At 39.7% G+C, this 23,649-nt stretch overlaps 1 protein-coding gene across 16 annotated transcripts in view; it reads right to left on the minus strand.

The window, feature by feature from the left end:
* The window catches only part of LOC117216407 (tensin-1), a 181,199-nt gene that overhangs the window by 47,028 nt on the left and 110,522 nt on the right, over positions 1 to 23,649 (minus strand). For 13 of the 16 annotated variants that reach the window (XM_033463097.1, XM_033463096.1, XM_033463095.1 and 10 more), the window contains one exon: positions 7,621 to 7,689. In XM_033463097.1, coding sequence (XP_033318988.1) covers positions 7,621 to 7,689 — 69 coding nt within the window. Of the gene's footprint in view, positions 1 to 16; positions 232 to 7,620; positions 7,690 to 8,237; positions 9,418 to 19,789; positions 20,194 to 23,649 lie in introns of those variants that run through there. The other 3 variants (XM_033463106.1, XM_033463105.1, XM_033463109.1) reach the window with 3 other exon arrangements.

The raw sequence follows: 23,649 nt of genomic DNA on the forward strand, positions 1-23,649 counted from the left end.
TTCATCTATAAAGAACCTTGGAGTATTTCGGTGCGTAGACGATCCTGACGACAATGCTGTCCGGCATGGCGATGCTGCCCTTATGGGAATCGCCTTGTCCCAACGAATCGACATGAAATCCTGGTGGTTTAACGCGTGCTTTTATCTTGGCGGGACGTCGACGAAGAAGGATGCGAGCACGACACGGCACGAAGGAATGACAGACTGCCGACTATTGTGCGTTCACTCGATTCCACTGAATTCACGACGTTCTACCCGACAGTCTAACCACGGTTCCTACTTGCACAGCTGACGTTCAGCTATTCCCCTTCCTTATACGCCGACTGTGCAACGATTTCTCTCTCCGCGTGCACGTATGATGTAACGAATTCGTCCAGGTAGCGTGACTTCGATCAAAGTCACGCTCGTCATTAGACACAAGTCGCATTAGCCAGTCCCGCGAGCTCGCTGCGCTGACGGACGCGATAAAACGTCGGAGCGGTGTGGCTAACTCGACTTCAAGGGCAACGCGGAAAAATCGTGTCGACGAAGAAATATGAATAAGTTCCTTGTCCGCGAATTGCGCTGCGTCTGCATAAGCTGTCTCGGGTGTAATTCCAGTTGGCGAGTGATCGAACGAGTTTCTCAACGAGTGAACACAGGGCGTGCGCGTCTCGATGAATCCGTGGAAAATTGATACAGTGTGTTTTGGAGGTCAAATAAGTGAGAAAGATCTAGATGCACCGAGATGCATGTAAAAATGATTCGTTATAGAGTCTGTTACAGTGTGTATACATTAGTCAAGATACCGTAGAAAATTCAACAAAATACTAGAAATCAAACTCGCTATCTTTTTATCACTTTTTGAAGATTCTATTCAAGCTTAGAAAATTTAAGAAGTATACAGTTTTCGTCTCCAGGGTACACTGGCAATATGCTACATCGATTTATCCTTATCACGTACGCGTACACGTTGTGCAAGAAATTCCACTTCCAATAAAATTGATCTCCAATTTTGTATTCTATCCTCTTTGCAAAACTATCGAAAGATGTGTCCATAATATTATTAATTATTGAAAAAAACAATCTTTTTCACAGGATACAAAAAGGCTCGTTACAGGATTTTCCACTGTTTCCTACAAATACTTAAAGAATGATTATTCTTATTCGAAAGTATATCTCGCGCAAGATGGCCCGGAGCACATCACAACTTTATCGATATACTTATCGTCAGAACGACCTTGCGAAGCGTCATAAACTTCTCTGAAAGATGCAACATCCTATACACATCCTATACACTTCCTATCTTTGAAACGTCCATTTCCCTCGTCATACCGCGGAATAATTCAGCAGAATGAAGAAGAAAAGGTACCGCTGCACGATCCCGTAACGCTATCACAGAGAAACCGCCGCCGACAAAGTTTACCCATTGCGATCCTGAATGAAAAATCAGCCCGCCGTCAGGCGATATTACGACTTATTCGCGCGTGACGCCTGACAAATTGCACGAATATCCTCTTTGTCTCTTCCGACGCGGTGGACTTCGCGCGAAAAAGGATGGTCGTGGCACGGTCGTCCGATACGAAAGGCCCCCCGTCGATCTTCGAATCCTAAGCAACCGTGAGAAATACGAAGGACACGCGGCATACCGAGGTAGGCTGAGCTTCCAAGGAACGACAGCTGCGGTAGGACCGCGCTAGCGTAATGGCAATTTCACACGTGAGACCTAACGCTGGGAGGGATTTATGGTTGTAGCAGACCACGACGTACACTATCGACCATAAGTATTTGGACGCTTCTAAAACATCGCAAATGTATACCTAAACTCGTGGCACAATTGACGTCATAACAGACGCCATGGTTCAAGGTAACACGAAGATCAAGTATAATAAAATTACGTTGGAGGTCACCGTGATACTAATTTCGTGATACAGCTGGAGTCAGAAGAGATTCTATGGTCCAAGGTAACGCGGAGATCAAACATAATCAAGTTATACTGGAGGTTTCATCGTCGAGGAAATCAAGTTTGAGAACTTGTCAGATACAGTGGAATTCCATTTATCCAAACTTGTCGGGAGACAAACGGTTTATATAATTGGAGTTGATATAATAGGAGCTTGCCAATTATCCTCGCTATCTACTAGCTTTTGTTCATACAATAAGAGCTCAGGTTCAGATAAATGAATTCAACCAGCAAAAGATCAATTAATCGTACATTAACTAAAATCTCGTTCATATAAATGGAATTTTACTGTATAGAGGAATTTGTCTGCTCCCAACTAGATAGAAATAGACAAGAGACAGGAGATTATTTAACACGTGAAAATAATTCGAGAATGTGGAATAAAGTACTTTCATTTAACGCCTCCTTTTTCTGAGAAAGTGTAAATTCCACATACGTTTTCAATTTTACGAATACGATTATGATAATCGTGTTTCAAAATGCTTCACATAACATGCAAACACTATGAGTGTCCAATTACGATGATATCATTACCGAATGATGATATGACATCAACAATTTGTACACAGTAAAATTTTACACCATGATAGCCATTAACTGTTAAACACAATACTTGATTCCAGTTATAGCGAGAGGTAAGACATTCACAGTAAAAAAATCGTATGTCAGCTATAACTTTGAAAATATTTATAAGAGAAATATCAATCTTTTGATAGAATAGTATCAAGTATCGTACAAATACTTATGGATGGTATTGTACGCGCGAGTTGAAGTTGACTGTAGCCCGCGAGAGAAGCGGCGAACCGCGTTACGATCTCGTAAACGTATTTTTAGAGGCCAGGTTACTAGCTTCCTCTTTCTCTCTTCAACTCGCTTCGATACTAGCTCGCTGTTTTGACGGGACCGCTGCGGCTATTCGAACCCCTTTCTTCTGTCCCAGCACGCAGAATCATTAAAATTTCAATTTACATCGAGGCGACACGTGGGCGGAAATCACGATTGAATTCATTGGAGGTGAATGAAAATTTTATCGACGTGTTTCGCGTGTTACGAGTGCCGCGTGGTGGATATTTTGTGAAAGATAGATACACGATACTAGCGAAGGAATGTCCGTGTCTCATGTGGAAACTTTTCACGCGTGAGTTTATTAAGAGTAGAAGAAGATAACTATGTTTCATTTTTCTGAAGAAATGAACTATTCTTTCGTATACTCAAGGATATATTTATTCAGAAGAATGTTTATTATATCTTTTGGAATTGTACTTGAGGTAAAGAAAAACTGCAATAGGAATCTGCAGAACATTGAAACTACCGGGTCGACTTAAGTACAAAACTCATAGAAAAGAAACCAAAATCAGAGATACGTGACAAAACCTACGACGCAAAGGAAAACAACATTTTATCCAAATTCCCAGAATTACGCATCGTAAATGTATGAAATTTCTTGGAGATACGATCCTTTTAACTACCATAGTAATTCTTGTAAATGGACCATGATGCCTAGCTATGATATACGTATAACTTCAAACGCGCGGCGAATTCAAAATAGCTTGTTTTGATTCTGTGAAGCGCTCAAAGACGTAAGACATTGAGAAGAAGGGTTTGACTGTCAGGTATATTGCTTTTTAATTGATTTTTGTTTACACTGGGATTCTTGCGGCCCTTTTGACGGGCCATGTGTAATTTAGAAGGAATAACCGTAGGCTGTGACATTAGTAGGAAGTAATTATTCGGGGGCGCGAAGGAAACGTCGCGCCGGTAATGCCAATTATCGTTAATCCGCGTAATTGCCGACGGCTAATTTCTAATTGCAAGTGGAGTGCCAAGCGAGAGTGGGCTTTATGGTTATCGACTTCTTTCCGTCTCGACCTCTCTGCTAAGCAACGAGTATATGCCGTCGAGATCCGATCGATAGCGGAATGTTTCGCCAAAGATCCGGAAAGGATGCATTCCAAACCTATCGGGGTCCTAAATTATTCCCTCGAACGTTCATGTTCCTCCGTTTTTCCGATTCTTTCAAGATTGAACATCATTTAGATTAGTCAAGTTATTTGAATTCTGATTGACCTACGATTTACGTTCGAGAATTTTGGGCCGAAAACGTAAACAAGCTATTATGCAGGGTAGTTGGTAACTGGTGGTACAAACGGAAAGGGGGTGATTCTATGCGAAAAAAGAAGTCGAAAATATAGAATAAAAATTTTTTTAAAATTTTTTTTCATTTTTCCATCCAGACAACGATCTACAGTGAGATCCGTTATAACGTACCGTACGCGTACCGAGCGAAAATTCAAAGTCGATTTTCTCGAAAACAAAGCCTCAAACGAAAAATTTTTATTCTTTATTTTATAATTTTTTTTTCGTAGAATCACCCCCTTTCCGCTTGTACCACCAGTTACCAACCACCCTGTATATTATATTATATATTATATTTGGCTCGATCATCGTACTACGGGCTATGCCCATAATATTTACGTTTGGCCCGATCATCTACTACGAGCTATGCCCGTAATGTTTACGTTTGGCCCGATCATCGTACTTGTAGGTTAAGGGATTAATATTACTTTGTCAATACAAGTTGGTTGTTTATTCATTCGAAATATATATCCTTTCAAGTGTATATATCTTTAAGTAATGTAAAATCAATCTACCAATAATGTGAACCTAATACTTGATTCCATGATATTTGTAATATTCTTTTGAGTTTCAAATGCGTCAAGGTTCGTTCCGCTATCCCATGATTCGAAGGAAACAACAGCTGTGCTAGGTAACGTAATATGTTCAAAACAAATTATATTTTAATATTCAATAACGTTTAATTCGTCTGGCAGAATCTGGCAGATGCACCAAGATGTTTCTTAGCAATTCTTTAACTCTATTTTTTTAATTTTATGAATCTATTACCTGAAATCGACTTTGAAGTAACCAACTTTAGAACAGAAGAAAGAAACAGAAAAAGGTACTATCTGCTACTATCTATTATACACTATCAATCAAAAATTTGAAATCACGTTCTCAGCTATTCCTATGTGTAATGTACCTTATAATTCCGTTATCAGTTTAAAATTAATTCTGCAAACATCGATTCTACTTTCTTTACGTAATTATTACCTAAGGTAACAGAATCTTAAACCAATCACCTCTTAAATTTTCCAATCGTACAAACCATGTAGCGTTGCTAAACATTCGACCAGTAGTGTATAATCTTCGCATATCTAGTTCTCACATTTCAAGCATTTTCATCGACACCGAATGCCATCCGAAATCGATAGAGCAATTTCGCAATAAATTTCCGAATGGTTTCCTACGATTATCATTGAGGAACGGTTTCTCGCCACAATCGGTAATAACCAGTTACGAGCAATTGTCAGAATTCCCTCGCGTCGTGCCGCGTTTTGCATTCGATGCTCTTCTCTGTGTATATTTTCACAAGAATAGCCGCGGTATAAGCGTGGATTTCACGAATACATTACACGGCCGACGTCAATATACTTGGATTATCTCCGTGGAACATCGGCTGATACCTACACCGTTCATACGGTGCGCTAGCTTACTGCCATTTTAGCGAATAATTTTCTCCGGTGTCGACATTAATGCGTAAAAGACGCCTTGCTGCTGATCTAGCCGCTGTTATGATTTAAAAAAAGACCCTAATAAAGCGTAAACGTTCCCTCCAAACCACTTCCCAGATCCGTTTTTCATGCTTCCTCTGGCGTTACATTTAACAATCCAACGCGTTGCATTTTCAGATAGTTATCTGGCAAAATCTTGCCCAATAATATCAGTCACCGTTACAACGAGATAAATGATCCACGGGATTAAGGGAAAATTGTAAACTTCCGCTTTGTTCGTGATACGTATAAACAAAGTGCTATAATTTATGAAGCAGAAGCTTCAAAACAAGTTTAATATATTTTGTTTACTGAATTTCGTTACACCATAATATGTCATAAGTGACGCAATTTTTCTGGAAGCTAAGATAATATAACGGAACTCGTTAGAAGACGATAAAAGTGACCTAAAAGAGAAATAGAAAGTTCCGTGGAAAGATGGTAAGCAATTGTAGAAAATGAGAGAGAATTTATGCATTTATTGAAAATTTATATTTGTAAAGATAATCGCCAAATCTACCGTATGCTGTAATTCCTATGTAATATTTCCCCACATAGAATATTTTCCAGTTCAGCTATTTCCATCCCAGAATTCCCAACCAAACCATAGTTACACTAACGATAAGACCACTGAGGATAAAATCATGAATGAAACGTAACGATTTACTAACGATATACTATAAATAACTTTTATGTAATATTTCCTTTATACGATGTTTTCTATTTCAATCCTCTTCCAAGCAACCCGAATACCACAAAGATCGAATTACTCTAACAATAAGACCGTTCAGAACGAAAGCACAAGCGAAGCGTAACAATCTGCTAAACATTCTGAATAACTCTTACATAATATTACGTTCGTATAATATTTTCTATTTCATTGCCTCCTATTTCACGATTTTCTCAACGAAACCAAACATGGTAGAAAGCAAGTTACCTCGGGTTACCTCAAGACCACAGAGAACGAAATCACAAGTGAAACGTAACAAGAACGTCAAAATTCTCTGGTTCTCGAGGCGATTACGCAGGTGGCGTGATGCAAATGATTTCGTATGTACGTCTCGGAGGTAATTTCGAAGTCGAGGCGGCTTGTGTGCGATTTTGCATAGTGATCGTTCGCAAAACGCTGAATCGCGGCGTCAGGTACACGTGTACGCGAAAGAGGAGGTTGTTCGCCGTAGACGACGAGCGCTGTTTCGAATGTAAATAGGGCTCGGCCGTGTTTTCCCGCGGAATAAATGAAGGTACCGCCTGATGCAATCGACCCCCGTACTCTCGACCAATAAGACGCCACTTCCTCGTACGTATCACGCGTGGTTTGTTTTAATATTAAATATTTAGAGAGCCCAGGTTTGCGAATGGCGCAAATCGCGAATTCTTATCAGCAAATGATAAGCCACAAGCTACGTAGCAGGCTACGTAGCAGGCCACTTAGCATAACGATCGTGCTGAGCATATTTTTCTTTCCTTTTTCCAACTTCACAAAGCGTTTCTCGCGGTCACGACAAGTAACAACGAATAAATCGTAGGTGCTGCAACGAATGAAAAGGCAGGTCCACTTTCTAGTACTTCGAGTAAACGAACGAGAATCAAATATTATTCTCAGTGTGCTATACAGTCATGAGTCAATTATTATTCGTAATAATGAACTGTTGGCCTTTTGAATATGAAACATACCTTTATTTTTTCAGATATTGGAGCCGCAACAGAAATTCGAAACGAGAACAATGCCTGACAAAAATTTCTAAATTCTTTTACGAACTTTTAATATTTGGAATCATATCGAAAAAAAAAACTGTACATTTTTATTATCAATTAGTATTCGTTGAAAAATGTGAGAAGAGCTGCGTTTATCAGGAGACAGAATTAGAATCGACTCTAATTAGCAGACCTACTAACCGAGAGTCTGATGAATAATTTATGAGCTATACGCGCCTGCAATTTTCGTGACTGAAAAAAAAACACAAATTCCCATTCTATGTAAAGATCTACGAGTTGAATAATTTACAGCGAAATGCAGTTGGTATAGCGAGGAATTATAACAAAGCAAAAAAATCGATTTTTTACCTGGTGTTGTTGTTTGCTTCTCGAAATGGTGTTAACATTCTTCGGCTGTGCCTCGTAACCTCCATTATGCTGCAACAGAAAAGGAAAAATACTGAATTATACAGGTCTCGCCATGTATATCTACGATTTACTGCAAAGGAATGGGATAGAAAAGAAAGAAAACAAAAGAAAAGAAACGAAAGACCCAAAAAGGAAAAAATGAAAATAAAAAAGCAGTAGTTTCCACGCGTGCACATTAAGGGCGTCGCGAAAGGAAATGGGTTGCCCATCGCGTCGAGCAACGATAACAAATACTACGCGTAAATTATTTCCATTGTTCGGCTGAAAGCAGCTGTTGCGTAAATTCAGGCTGATGTGCGCCACGCGTCTGATAATAAACATCATCGATTCCCAGTGCTTCGATTCGCGTAAATCCCTGGTGGCCTGTGAAAACAAATTTCCGTTCCGCGACCACCCTTGCGTGGGGTGTTTCGATTAAATTTCCCAACGCGAACTCAGTCAGTCGTAATTTTTTCTATCTATTCTATATTATTTATATTTTCCTGTTTATATATTTATCGAAGCGAGAGCGCATGGCAAAAATATGATTTCAATCGAACGAAACAATACCCACGCACCTCGCTTTCTATATGGAGGGCAGTGTGCCAAACTGTGAACGCGATACGGTGCAAAAGGGTCTCAGTTTCCTCTCGTAGTGGTGTCTCCTCCTTAAGGTTATTGTTCACCGTGTCCTGGCGCGTGTCACCGCAGCGACAGCAATTTGCTCGCAGCCAAGCGCGCGATAGCGAGCTACTGTTCGAGTTTGTCATGGTTCTTCGGATAAAGGACCCGTGAAACCATGAATAGAATTCACAACTGCTTCGTTGTACGATATTTTGTGTCTACTTTAAGTCTATTTCAAGTGTCATCACACGGAATTTATAGGAACATGATTTTTCAATTGTCAGACTGATTTACTGATTCTTAATAATCTTAATAATATTCCCTCAAATGAAATGTATTACGTGCAGAATTAAAGTCGTGAAGGAGTTAGCAAACGTTGCGGCGAAAGAGAATTTCGAAATGTGGCTAGCCACGTGTCGATCGTACGTCGGCGCCGTGACAGGCGTGCTCGTTACGAATTATTCCGCAACATCGGGCACCGCCTTTTCTCTTCCTCCGTCTCTTCTTCTGATCCGCGTGAAACCGCGATCCTCGCCAACCACGGCGATGATTCATGGACGAAAATCACGCCATTAATCCCTCGTTGCCTGTCGAGCGCGTTTCGTCCGCGTTTCCATCGCGCCTCGTTGCTCCGATGCAAAAGAGAGAAAGCAACCGCGCTTTTCAGATCTCTTACTCTATGTATCTACTTATAGGAACTTCTTGCTCGTGCTAATTTGAACGCTCTTCACCGATACGATCTCCGCCCTTTCCACTTCTTTCTTCTCCTCGAGTTGCCAACCCGCATCGTACACCTGGAAGTATCGGCCTTCGTATCGATCGTTTCGCACGATCCATGGATCTATCGGATCCCACAGTTAAAAAATACCACGTATCAATTTCGTTTTAATTCTCCGCATCTGACTGCAATCTCAAGGTCATCGTATCTTCCACCCTCGGTTCAGCTATCTCGATTCTCTATGTATTCTTGACAAGCAGTTTCTCGTCGGGAAATTTCTGTACAACCACCGGTAAATCCTTCCCCATTCGTTTCTTGTAGCCCAGACGGGCTTACGAAGGGACGACACTCGAGTAGTCAGTGAAAAACTGTCGTAAGAAAGCTTCTGGGTGCCGTGGACGAGCGAGGATCACGCGACCTGGGTCAACCGGCACGAACGTCTGCGCCGCACGGGAGCCGCCCCGGCGCTGCGGCCGCACAGAGGGATGAAACCCTGCATCTCGGCTACGGAGAACGTTTAAGGGGGCTGGAAGAGGGTTGCGGGGCGAGAGAACGCGACACGTAACCATGGAGATGGCAAGCAGCGTCCCGAGTTTGCACGCAGGCCTGGTCCTGCGCCGCGGGTTCTACAGGATCGCACGAGTTGTGCGCGGCACAAGGGAAAAAGGGACGAGGAGAGTTCGGTTATAGGTCGAGTGCCACTCCCTGTAAATATAATTACCCCGCGAAATTGTCGCACGCCCGTGTAATACGATGCCACCTTTGCGAACTTACGACTCGCCGTCTCTCCTCGTGTTCGCAGTGTTGGTTCTTGCATTGTGGATTCTTTATCTGGTGCTTTTCTAAGGAGCAAATGGGGTTAGTGGTTTAACACGTTTTCCGCGGGATTATTTAAAAAAATAGCGTTTAATAGGCTTTTTGAAGGGTTTGGATTACACTGTGTATTTTCGTTTCTGAAGAGATAAGTGAGTTAGTAGATTGGACGGAGTTTGTTTCTGACACGATAATTTGAAAAAAATGTAGTTTAACAATTTTGTCACGTGTATTTACGTTTCGTCTCTCCAGTTCTTTTTTTTTTTTTTTTGCTTTCTATGGGATAATTCAGTTAGTGGAATATTAAATGGAGAGAAAGTTCGTTTTTCGCGCGGGAAATAAAAAATATAAAGAAATCGAATTTAAAATATTTAGAGATGTTTGGATCTATCTTTCTGTCTCCTGCTTTTAAGGAATAAACAAGATAGAGGAAGATTAAATACGAGGAAAGTTTATTTCAAAGAAATTCAATTTAATAATTTCTTGAAAACGAAGGGAAGCTTTATATTTCGCGTGGTAATTTCAAGAAATTCAGATGTTTTCCAATGGAAATATTTTGAGATAATTCAACTAGACGTTTCAAGTGTCTTAAATTTAATTGCCACCACTCCAAATAAGTAATAATGTCGTAAAATTTCAATATTGTTCCGAAACAGAGATTTCTATTAAAACTTGATTTTGTTCGATTTTCGGCTGGTCTGATTCATTTTAAACTTCCACAAAATTAATAATACGTGGAATACGTCTTATACGGTCATTTCTGTCGCAGTAGATCGATATGTGTTTTAGATCTGGCAGATTCGATTAAAATTTTATCGCGCTCCACGTTACAGCGAGACCATAAAATATTGAATGACTTCTGAAGAAACGTCTTCTAATATTTTATGCGGCAACAAAAATGCCGATAAATAGAGACTAAATTCAGCGACAGGCGTAATATTTCTCGGTTCGACACTGACTAAATGGCATTTTAGGTATTCTCAGTAACACTTTGCGTAGAACAATGGCGCAATTTTTCTTGACCGTTCGAAGACATTTAGCACGAATTGAAATTAAATTGGTCACTGGCTGTTTCTGCTCGAGCACGGCGGACATGAAGAATATTTTACGAAGCGATAAATCACTTTAACTAGTCCATAGGCTTTCGCGGGTAGAACACGTTTTACCAGGACTAGATAGCTGGGATAAATAGACGGGTGTCCTTGTCCGGCGAGTGGCGCGAATAAAGATGCGAAACGTAGTAATTCAGATTCACGGTATCGATAATTTAAGTGGTAGCCACGAAAATACCAACTCGAGGGTTAAATAACCATGTGATTCTATAAACTTGCCTGGCAATGTTTCCGTGCCTCGTGTAAGCCTCTGGAGCCGAGTAACCGATAAATCAGCCGGCAAATTTTACATCTAAATTCCCAGAAGCGGATATACATTATGCAGAAGAAAAACCTTGAATATTGTAATCTGTTGTGTACCGTAAAAAAATATTCAGCTACGGACTACAATTTAAATGAAAAGTATTTAAGAACAGATCAAAGATAAAATTCTTTGGAAGAAACGCGGTCCGATTCCAAGAAAATAAATTAAGGACAGAGTGTATTTTTGATTGTTTTACAAAGTTGAAACTTGTTTCTTAATGGAAATGACAGGCAAGAAAAGGACACATGGAAGGGAGGAAATTAAGTAAGATCCGTATTCGTGTGAGCAGAAGTATCGTGCGTTTTTGCACGTAACAGTTGGCGAACCTCTATACAGCAACGATATTTTAATACGAAGAATAGGCAATACAGCGGACGTCGCCGCCAGTCAGATTGCTTAGCTGGCGGCTCGGGTTTCGAGAATTGGAAACGCTTGTGGTCCCTGTCGCCAGCTTGAAAGCAGATGAAACTTTAAAAAATGCAAATTCTCACCAGGAAATTCGCATATTAAATTCGAGAGTCTCGAGTGTGTTTCTTTCGTGACGACGTTCAACCTTGTTCAATGCTAATTAGCCACGTCAACAAATTTAATTTTAGTCACGCGTGATAAAGACATGCCATTCAGACGCAATAGATATAGAATCTTTCAAAATATCAATCGTTCAAAAATATCAAGACACTTACCTATTTTTAACAAGATCTATTCTAAGTACAAAATTACACATAAATCAAACTGTAATTTCATCCATCAAAATTTCATTCATACCTATCTATTAACAGAATATCATAACGTGATTAAACTCACCTCTAAAACTATTTCGTTACTTGGCAAAATTCTCATCTTCAGATTTTTTATTTCTGTATTATAAGTTAGGTTAAGAAGATCCTTCTAGACTGACAGAAAATCTTTCAACGCTAACGCAAGCATTGACATTTCAATAATAAATGTAATTGATTGTATGCACGTATGATTAGAAAAAGTTATTTATGGAAAACGATTGTTTGTCATTGACATTTTCTATTGAATATATGGAAAGTTTCGACTAGAAATATCGAAGATACGATTAGAAGAATGTGTTATAAGTAAACGTGATACTGTCTGTATCTCGTGTAACGTAACGAACGAAATAATCAACGAGAAGGCAAGCTGCTTCGGCGGAAAGACACCCGATTGGCTAATACCGGCTTAATTGACTTATGCCCCGCAACAAACCGCGCATTACGATTGAGAATCACGTCGAACAGTCAACGAGAGCACAGCTGCGGAGGAATCAACTCTCACTTCGACACAGTCGTGACCGGTACCATGATGAAAGAGTCAAAATAACATTGACGATCGGCGAAGTCACGTCGCGTTGCATTAATGGATAAATTATTGCGAAATTGTATGATGAAAATTGTAGGCGATAGACTTCCGAGATATTTGAAGATTATCGAATCGTGTGAAATTCTCGTGCGCTATCTCTTGATATTTAATTCGAAACTGTCTAGTTTGTATCCGTTTGCAAGCAAAGTAAAATTCCTGCTCGTTTCGCCTACTTTGAAAAGATTCTTGCGAGTCATAATTACCTAATATCCCAGCCTTTGAAAGTTGAAGGTGCCAGGTATTTCTACGAAACTTTCCTTTTCTTCACAGTGAAGTTTTAGTTTAATAAAAATTGGACTGGACAAAAATTAAAAAATTACGATATTTGGAAGTCTGGAAATCTGAATATCCGAGAATTTGAAAATTCGGAAATCGGAATATGTAAAACATTTGGAAATTTGCAAATCTGAATATTGAAACATTGGAAAATTTAAAAGTAATCCATCAGTGATAGACACATGCTTTATTAAAGATAAGGTATTCGAAACTCGCAACGAATGCATAAAGGAAACAATAGGTACAACATTGGCCGCATCCTTGACTCGAGACAGGAAGCCTTCTGCCACGAATACGACACTCATACATACATGTTCTCGTCCACCTAATGACCGATACTTACGCAACTGTTGCTTTTTACGCGAACGAGTAAACACTTTTTCTTTCTAAGACCGCTCGCGACGAGTTCTCCTATGACCTCACAGGAAGTGACAACCTTCTCGTTCATCGTTATAAATATCCATTCGCGTACATCGCAATTTATACATGCAAACATCCGAAGAAGAAAGCGAATTCTTTACCTCTTTTTCTTTTTTTCTTCGTTCTCTTTCCCCTTCTTTGTTGCGCGGCCTCCGCGAGTTTACGTAAACCTATGATCATCGTAAGCGCAATATAATACCCGATAGAGATCGTAGAGAACTCGGAGGAAGCACGCATTTTATCTGAAGAAGCGTCGCTTTATCTTTGACCCATGACCCCTCGCGTGAACCAGCCGGTTCTACCCTCTTCTCGATCTCCACAGTGGACACGATCATCGTCTTAGAAATTTATGAACGCGTGACAAATTACTTTATTCGTCTGTACTTCGAGAGTCGTTTGAAAAAGCGAGAAAAAGTTGTTAGTTTGATCTTTACACCAGGATTCGTAAATACCAAGCAACTACAGTGATACGCGAAAGTATTTTGATACTGACCATAGAAAACTTTGATGTATATACCGTATATATGTGATATAAAACATTTTGAAATATCTTTAGCAGCGAAATGAAATACGGCTGTCAATGTTATATTGGTAGTATTGGAAACCAATCTGAAAATGTATATTTTTGTAGACAGAAATTGTTTACAGTAGTGACCATCTTATAATGGAATAAATGTGTCAAGAATTTCGGTTCACTTCTCCAAATTGCTTAGAAACTCGATTCGTTGATTGCTTTGTGCGATACGTTACTCGTTTTATTAAACCGTCTGACACATCTTCGTTGAACTAACGCTATCCTAGACATTCCTCTCAATTACCAACTAGCCTCGCTTTCCATTTTGTTAATTTTTATTAATGTAGAAATAAACATAAATTGTACTTGTCAACGAGAGCAAAACGATATCGGAGTAAAACTTTGGACGAGAACTTGGAGAAGCCAGAGCTGCTGAAAATGGAGACCAATCCGTAGTTTTCGAATAAATGATTTCCAAGATTTCAGATTAGATTACTCATGAAACCTGGTCAGGAGCAACGGAGAAATGTTCATAAGTAACCAACTCGATGCCCGTGACCGAATCATTCGCGATGCCAGTTCCGACTCCACTCTTGGACTCTGGCCAAATATCGAAATTTTCTTCCTCGTAACGTACGACCTGCTGTATCTTGTACGATCACGAAGAGAAAACGTAAAATAAGGAGAAGTTTCTTTATTAACCTCAGTGGAAATTCTTTTCGGATGATTGTTACTTCGCATGGACTTCGATCAGACGACCCAGTGTTTGAATTTAGTTCACGTTCGCAACTTACGATGTATCGACTAATCGAATCACTTGCACGTGCTTTTGTTTCAAATAATTTTCATCTTGGACTGAAAACAGTAAAAAATTAATAAAAAGTCTCTACGATAACGATTGCAATTACTATTATCAAAGTTCAAGGTCCGCATGAAGCGATGAATCTTTTTAAATGCTATTTATATGACAGACTGACGTCAACGAGCAAAAATACTTCTAGCTCTCTCAAATGGATTAACTTTTCAAAGTATAACGATAAATCAAACAGTTTGTCGGCGATGGTAATGACGTTGTTTCGACGATGACTTATTAAATTCGAGGCAGCAATTGTGTCAACAATGGTTGCTATATCGGTTTGCTCTGAAAGTTCGCGACGTGGTTGCCAGTCGAGCATGGAAATATACTGCAAGGAGCGATTAAAAATGCGGGATTAGATTGTATGAATTAGTATGGCATCTGGTGTTCACACACATGTTCGCGGTATACGCGGAAACATAGAAATTGCTTACTGCTGCTTGTCACAATCTGCTGAAATGACATGGCTCGCCTACTTCGTGCTACAACTGGAAGAACACCTAATAAACCTTGAGTATTAGAACTTCTCTCTCTTTCTTTTCTTCTTCTTTTTAATTATCATCGTTCGTTTGCCATCTGTTACGAGCAGCGATAAACAAATATTTTAATCTTGACTTATAATATATGCAATAGTATATTTGTAGTATATAGTTAGCGTAGAATATAGATGAAATTATACGTAAAATTTCGAATAAAAATTTTTTAAATATTTCTATAATTTAAACTAATGCTGATCCTCGCTGTTGAATCTCATAAATCCATATCGATATGAGTATGCGTTTAAGCGACAGCAAGCAAAACATTTTAGTCATCGTGGACAAGTAACTACGGAATATTTTGTATCGAAATACGCGTTACGCTTCTATTTCACGACTAACAAATGATAAACTGTTTGCAGACAGGGAACGCTGATCGACAGGGCGAAGAAAAATCGACGCCGACGAAGCGTTCCCTCCTTCTTGAATAACACCGTTATCAACTTCCTGATATACAAAGCTCGTGTGAGTTGGCAGTTTCAATGAAAAGCTCCTCGTGCATCGTAACGTCTCGTATCTTGTCCATGGGTAAAGAGAAGCTCTCGCGAGCCGACGTAAACGAGGCACCTTGATAAATTTCTTTCTTTGAAAAACGACCCATTCGACTTGCGATCGGAGAGGAACCGATGGATCGAACGTTCTCGACGTTATTGAATCAAGTTTCGAAAGCAAATAGGTGCAATAAAATTGCGTGTATCGCGTGCATGCATTGGGAACCAGATACGTCGCGTCAAGTCGATGAACTTGAGGACTCAACGAACTGGTACCTCGCGAACAAGACCATACACGTGCTAAACTGGTTTCACCGCCGGTGCTCCTCGATTCCGTCTGTTGTACCGTAGTAATCGACCACGACATTAGGCGCATACACGATTCGCCGAACAAACGGAGGCAAATCGCGGCCGACCTGCCTCCGTTTTCCTTTTCGTTCACCGCGGACCATCAATTAGCAGCCAGGCGACAACTTGTCGTTCGTAACCGTAAATAAACGCCTCCACGATCCTCAGCAACCGCTCGTCTGCCTCTCCTACACGCTTTCGCTACGTCCACTGTACGTATGTATATTAAAAATTTACATCTATAGGCTCATCTGTGTATCTATACAGCGGACAGTCGACTCTCGAGTGTCACTGATGAGACACGTTGACCAAATGTTTGTACCAGTACGTTTCAGAGTGAATACAAATAAAGGGGGCACATGCTCCTTACGTTTTACCGACGGAGACAGAGCAGATTCTTTCATTCATCTTCGTTTTATCTTTCATTCAACGACAAGACAATCTTTACACAAATAATATCAAAGTAGACGTAACGATCGGTTCGTGACTTTTTATACTCTGATTAAATAGAATACACGTTACTCGTATCTGTAAATTTCTTCTTTTAACTATTGTTTCAAAGATAAATTTCAATAACGCGATAATCTATCAAGCGTATAGGATCGTGTCTACTTCTGTTCGCTCGGTTGATGCAATAAAATCTTTCACAATAACGATTTCTTATTGTTTGTTTTAAACAATATACAGTTTATATACATATATGATTTCACAATAATGAATTTTCTACGAAAATGAAATATATGATATTCCTTTCTCGATATTGCTTATTTTATTTAGAAGCCGATATATATTATTGTGATGCATTGCGACGGTATGCAAGCAAATACCGTTTATCTAATCAATTATACCGTTGATAAAATCATCGTACTCGTATTATCTCGTCGATCTACCCCAACCAGGCGGGTGTGAACCGATCGTTTCCACCGCATTCCGTCCTTCGAGCGCTCGCACGCCCTGCTCTCGGATTACAAGCGCTCACATGATACATGTGTACTTCCGCGAAAGAGTCACTCGATGCCGGTACTCCTTCGCCTTCGTCTACGTTTTGCAAAAGCAGGCGACAACGACGCTTCCTGATTCTCGCGTTTCCCTCGTGGCGGTTTCATGCGGACGCGTCAAGAAACGCGCGATCCATCACGACCTACGAAATCAATCATCCAGGGCATTCGACTGAGAAAATCGACTGGGATTTTGTTTCGTCAGCCGATCTTTGCTTTCATCAATAATTCCTGACATCGACTCATGGAATGAATTTTTGTCTCTGAACAAATATATGCAAAATGTATAAATTAAATTTGCATAAATTTAATTTGCGAATGGATATTTGATCTGAAAATTATGGCAGTACTTGCATATTATGAAACTTTGAGTGAAATCAATAGAAGAGAACAATATGTTAGGTTGAATTCTGTTTCATAGTTTATTCACGAAGAATATCAAGCGAAAGACTATCAGGAAGTTTTTGGATAACGATGAAGATGAGAGGTAGTTTTCAAAATTTTCTTTGAACTTTTAATCTCATTATTATATATCGTTCTACTTTTGTTAATATTTTTAATCAAAGCTCTATGAAAAGATTATTTATACCAGTTTATTAATAATCTCACGAATTTCTCAAATAGTTAATTAAAAGAATTTTTTAACTTTCCAGCGGAATATTAAATGTTGACTCCAGTAACGTAGTAAGATTTCGTTCTCGATACAACGTATTACAAGCTTTCGTGTTAGGGTTGTCTGCAATAATCGAATAATCCGTAGTAAAATAAATCCTAATCGTGTCCAGTTAGCGAAACGCTGTATCAATAAATCGAAGCACGAATTAATCGATCGAGGTGTGGCACGACTGATCTCACTGTCCTTTCCACTTTATCTTTGTTCCATCCTTCTTTTTCCGCTTCGATCAACAGCTACGAATATAAATATGTATAACAGCATGCCTCGATTAAGCTTAATGCACGCTAATGCACGCTATATTCTAAATTGTAGAATGTTTAAACACAGTTCGAACCACCGGCAGTCTCTCGTAATTCAATTTAACCGAGCAGCACAAGTTATAATTTACTTTCCGTAATGCGGTTTCCGCGGCGAGTTTCGCCTCGGCCTCGGCCTCGGCCGGGAGAGCACTGGTCGCTTAATTTGTTCGAGAACTTGTAACTATCTTGCGTCGACACGTTCCTGCTCCGGTTAATTGTTAGTCGACTCGTTTTGCACGTCACAGAGCTGCATCGGCCACCCTGAGAGAGCCGAATACAACTTTCCAGAGCTACAAACGGAAACTCGTGTTTCTTCGATTCAACGCGAAGGTCGGAGAAAAGTCCGAGTTCAGGGGGAAGTTTGTACCGGGATCAGAGTTGGCGATACCCTTTGGCACAAATTGCGAACGGGGCTTCGGACGAATCGCGTCCAAACACCGAGTTTTCAAAGGGAAACTTTGGAATTTGTGGCACACAGGAGATAATACACAGACCAGATTAAAACTTCTAATTTCCTTTTCGTGTAAAGACATTTGGATCGTGACCGTATTTTTTTTTCTATATTTCTTTCTTCTTCCTTTTGCCATTCCGCGGAATCTTCGTGCCGCCCTTTGGGAAAGAAGGAAGTTTCGAAACCGGCACTCTCGGGATTCGAGGCACGGGGGAATTTAATATGCGCTCGCGTCCTCAGACACAAAGCACGTTCGACCGCTTGCAAAGCGGATAGCAAAAGACGTCCCGCAACACTCGTTTATGGTATCTAATCTCCCAGTGACAGACGTTTCTCCATGGCTTTTTCCCGCGTGTGTGAAAACCCGTGTGCGGCTGAAAATTCCGCGCCAGGGTAAACGCGTTCGCCGCGATAAAGCTGAACCGAGAATAGATAAATAACGTAAGGCGCCGGGAGGTCGTGATACGTATTCGATACATATTCGCGAATCGTGCGAGGAAGTTCGTTTTATGAAAATATCAGAACGATCACGGTATATTTTCAGTACATTCTTGACAAGTTTATGCCGGAGATAACGTTTGAAATACCGATGAATTGCAAAAATTATCGCTGTTAGAATGGTAATAAAACAAAGATTACAATATGTAATGCGGAACGTATCGAGTTTCGATATTTAAATATTTTGATAGATAGCTATTATTAGTTATACTTATATCGTAATTCACCATGCGTTCTCGAGCCATGACATCTCGAAGCCCTAATGCGTCAACAAGTAATCTACGGTTTCATAATGTTGATGGTTTTACGAGCGAGTCGATATAAATGTTTACGTATTCATACGTAACGCGGATAAAGTTTTGAAAGATCGTATTGAAGTTTGTATTTAAATGAGCGCTAGACAGTTTTAGGAGTCTACGTACATAAAGGCAGGCTTGACGACGTACGGTCTCTATATTCTATTAATATAACAATCGAAGATAAACGTAACGAACAATTAAATGCCGATGAACCGCTGGAAACGATGATTCTTGCTCGACAAAAGAGTCACGATGATATTTCCTCTTTTTTTACGATGATATTCCAGACTCGACGAGGATGTTGAGAATATTTGTAGCATCGTGTGTTTATTGAAGCAATCTCTATTTCAAGCGTGTTACACGACAGAGGAATTTCTTAGAACGACGTTACATCCGTTTCACTTACATCATTCCATGGATAGCTCGCCGGACGAACCGTCGTTAATTATCCATCATTCGCCCGTCATCGCTTCGATCAACTTTTCCAGCCGGTTCACCGGCGAAATTCTCATCCAGCTATGAAAAAACTCACCGTGTACGTGACGTGATAGTTCCGTTGATGCACGTCGCCGTTACACTGAACGGTAGACAGCATGTTGACAGCTGTCAACCACGAAAGAACTGACTGACGATCAATTTTCGTGCGCACTCGAAACTCACTCCGACACCAGGATCGACGATCGTAATACGGTCATCATTTTCGATCACGCTGTTCCCTCGATTGGATCATCGCTTCTTTAACATTCAACCGGAAGCGCATACTTATGCCAACGATTTCGTACGACAGTCATTTTATTCCATTCCATTCAGACTGAACGATGAATTTAACTAATTCTCTTGTCTCTTTTAATGTATCGTTTTGAAGTGATAACGAGGAATGGGGGGGGGAGGCGGGGGGAATGACGACACTGAACGATGAAACGGAGAAAGGACGCGGCACGTTCGATGGCAAAAGCCGACGGAACTCGAATGGAGCTCGTGTCTTTCGGATCACGCACGGAACGTATAGGTTTAGGTATACGGAATGCGCTTGCGCGGTGCCCCGGCGAAGGCGCCCCAAGACCACGCTTAGTTTCTTCTTGTTCTCCACTTCTTTCTCCCTGGTCTTTCTTCCTCAACTAGACTCGTCCTTCCTCGCCGCATTCGTAGCCAACCCGTTGATAACTGAATCGACGACCATCAAACAATTTCTGCGCACGCTGTTTCAATTTTTTATCTATTTCTATGTCTTCCGACGACTGATTTTACTCACCGTAAAATTATTCATCGTAGGACTAGGATTATTATAAATCTTTGTAAAAAGTTATTTTGCAAAAGTGTAACTTTCGATCTGATGATTTTCCAAACGTAAAGTTAACAGTTTTGGAATATAAATAGACCAGAATGTATGGAAACGGTACCCTAAAACGAAATTTTGGATCATCCGTCGAAAGATTCCTCCTTTTCGTTTCTCCATCGTGATCCATGGAAGGATACTTTAAAAGCATTCGAAGTTTGATTCGAAGTTGGGACGATTGGTTTCTACGATCTCTTTCGGAGATTGAATATTTTGGCTATTCCAAGTTGGATTTTCCGTGACTATCCTTCGTCCGTCTTTCGAATAGCAATCTTGAGAACTTGGATATTCGAGCTCCATTTGATTTTCGATATTCTTCAATCTTTCTTTCAATTCGCATGTGGGATACCTTGAAAATTTTCTACAGGAAACGACTATCTCGAAACGTGTTTATCGAAACTTCCAACAGAACACAGTTTATATCCCGTTTTATAGAGGAAAGCCCGTGGTGATAAATACTCATGACTTGTTCAGATTCTTTCGCAATTTGTTATATTTACTCGTACAATTATAGCGGATCTGTTCCTCTGCAGAAAGTATAGACGGTAGTTTAAAGAATGTGTTTGTTTTCCGGAGCCCACAAACTCATATTTTAGTATCAAAGTTGACAATTAACGTTTAAGATAGAGACCGAAAACACGAAATTACTAACTGGATTCTAATAAAGCTTAAAAACCCTGTTTCTTTTATGTACAATTGAGGAAATTCCTGGAAAATGAACCTACAGTAAACATCATAATTCACATTACATGGTAAATTTGTAATTGATACATTAGATCTACGATGAATATATATTCGGGTTATTTGTGTATTTTCTACTTAAATAATAAAATTACGAAATGTAGATTGAGCAACTTGAAGATACAAAAAGTGCATAAAATACGCAATATGCAGAAATACGTAAAACATTCAAAGTCTACTATTCGCTATAATACTTACTAGGTGAGATAATTTTTTTTATATGTCCTACTATTTTAGTTATATTTATACCGTGTTTATTATGTATGTAAAAATTGAAACATTTCGTCTTGTGGATGTTCGTTTTATTCCTGTAGTTGCATAACCCTGTGTACTTTAATTAGCATTGGCTAAACCAAACAACGTTATCATACATGGCATCGTCGTAGAGGATAATATTTACGACGATGAAAGTGCTGTGAATTATCGATACGGAACAAAAACGTAAAATATCTCGAATCGCTCCTCCTGCGTCGTATGTCGCAACAGTATTCAAATATAAAAAGACAGGAAAAAGAGATGATCACGAGGAACGAGCGGTGATAAAGCAAAGCTAGGATTTTCAATGATTATTTCTTCTTGCAGAGGCCTCGATTATCGATACGAATTCAATACCTACCATCTTTGTCACTTTTATCGTTTCGAAACCGGTTCGTCTGGCCACAGATCATTTGTCTCGATCCGCTGGATCTTTCCCTCGATCTTGGTGTCGTGTCATCGTCGACCTTGATCCTCGATCGCGTTCTGATTGCTGGCAATTGATCAACGGCGCCTTCGTTAATTCACGAAAACTGGTCCTTACGTATCTTCACGCAGCATCTTCTTCTTTTTTGATAGTCATACTTGGTAATCAATGAAACAAACTGATGATCGATCTTTCAAGAAGAATTAATGTCGCGTATTTAATTAAATGGGTCCCCTTAATTCTGTGAGACGGTTGAACAGATGAATGTATTTCATTGTGGCAACCCAAGTGATTCAGCCAAGTCTTCGTTTCTACATTGTTAATCTTCGATCATCGGCGATCAATCATGATTGCTCCCGGTGATCGATATTGGAGAGGTTGATATCCTTGTAGTATCGTTTTCAAATATTTCTATCGTATTATAATTGCAGATAGACTATGAATGTTTGGATTAAAATATAATCACTAAAAATGTGGAATCTAAATGATTTTTTTCGTTTCGTTTTTTTTCGTTTATTCGTTTATTTATTATATATCATAACGGTTACTTCTCATTTTGGATATTTATATGTTCTTTGCTTTCGATAAATAAATAAATAATTTTAATAGTCGGCAAGGAAAAGAAAATCTAATTCGCCAAATTTTTACAAACTTTTCGAACTTCCAAATTTATTAATATTCAAATATTTCAGATATTTCAGATATTCGGAAATTTGCCTTCCGAGCAAATTTTTAATTCCCCTAATGTACGAACTTCATACAACATTAGCATAAATGATCGTTAAAATCTATCGATTTACTGTAATACCCAGTCAGTCATTTACCGAACACTTGCAATACCGAAGTTTAATTATATATTCGTATGTAAATACAGTCGAACATTGGTCGAAACGTTATCGAATTAACCACACTTCGTCGCAGTTACGCGATAAACGTTTCACCCCGACATGCAAGGGTTAAAATCACACGCAACAATGGAGAACAGGAACCAAATACCACGATAATAATACAGTTCGACACTTTCAACCCATTTCCTGCGGGCATTGTATGAATAGAACTCGATCACCGGTTTACCCGCGTCCATAATAATAATAATAATCGTTGGTTAAGTTCCCCCTCCCCCCAAAAAAAAGGAAAAAGAAAAAAAAGCGCACGCACCGTGCTCGTGTTTCGCCACCCACGCTGTTTATCGTGTTGGCAAAATACGATAAACGAGAGTGCGTGGCAAGAATGAATGTATCGAACAACGTCGATTACAGAAAAGGAAAGGGAGAAAAAATATGGCAGACAGAAGAAAAGGAGAATCGTTTTACGCTCCACCCATTTGAATTCTTTATCGACTTCACGAATCTCCGGCGTAATTAGAAGATACCGAGACGCGTGTTCGTCCAAGATAGCCGGTTTCCAGGTGAGCCTTTGCCATTGAAACGAAACCTCCAAACGACCGAATGATATTTTACGACATGTTTAAATCTTTTTTATGCATATGGATGTCACGCGGGAGAAACGAAATTCGCATCGCGCCCGCCGGGATGATTGCATTCGTTCCGTGCAGTTTTGAATTGCGCGCGAAATGATAAAGGTAATGATACGGTCCTATTATGTATGATATTCGAAAGGTAGTGCTCTGTGT

The sequence above is a fragment of the Bombus bifarius genome, unplaced genomic scaffold (assembly GCF_011952205.1).
Source record: "Bombus bifarius isolate JDL3187 unplaced genomic scaffold, Bbif_JDL3187 scf7180000010271, whole genome shotgun sequence".
NCBI classification, from domain to species: domain Eukaryota; kingdom Metazoa; phylum Arthropoda; class Insecta; order Hymenoptera; family Apidae; genus Bombus; species Bombus bifarius.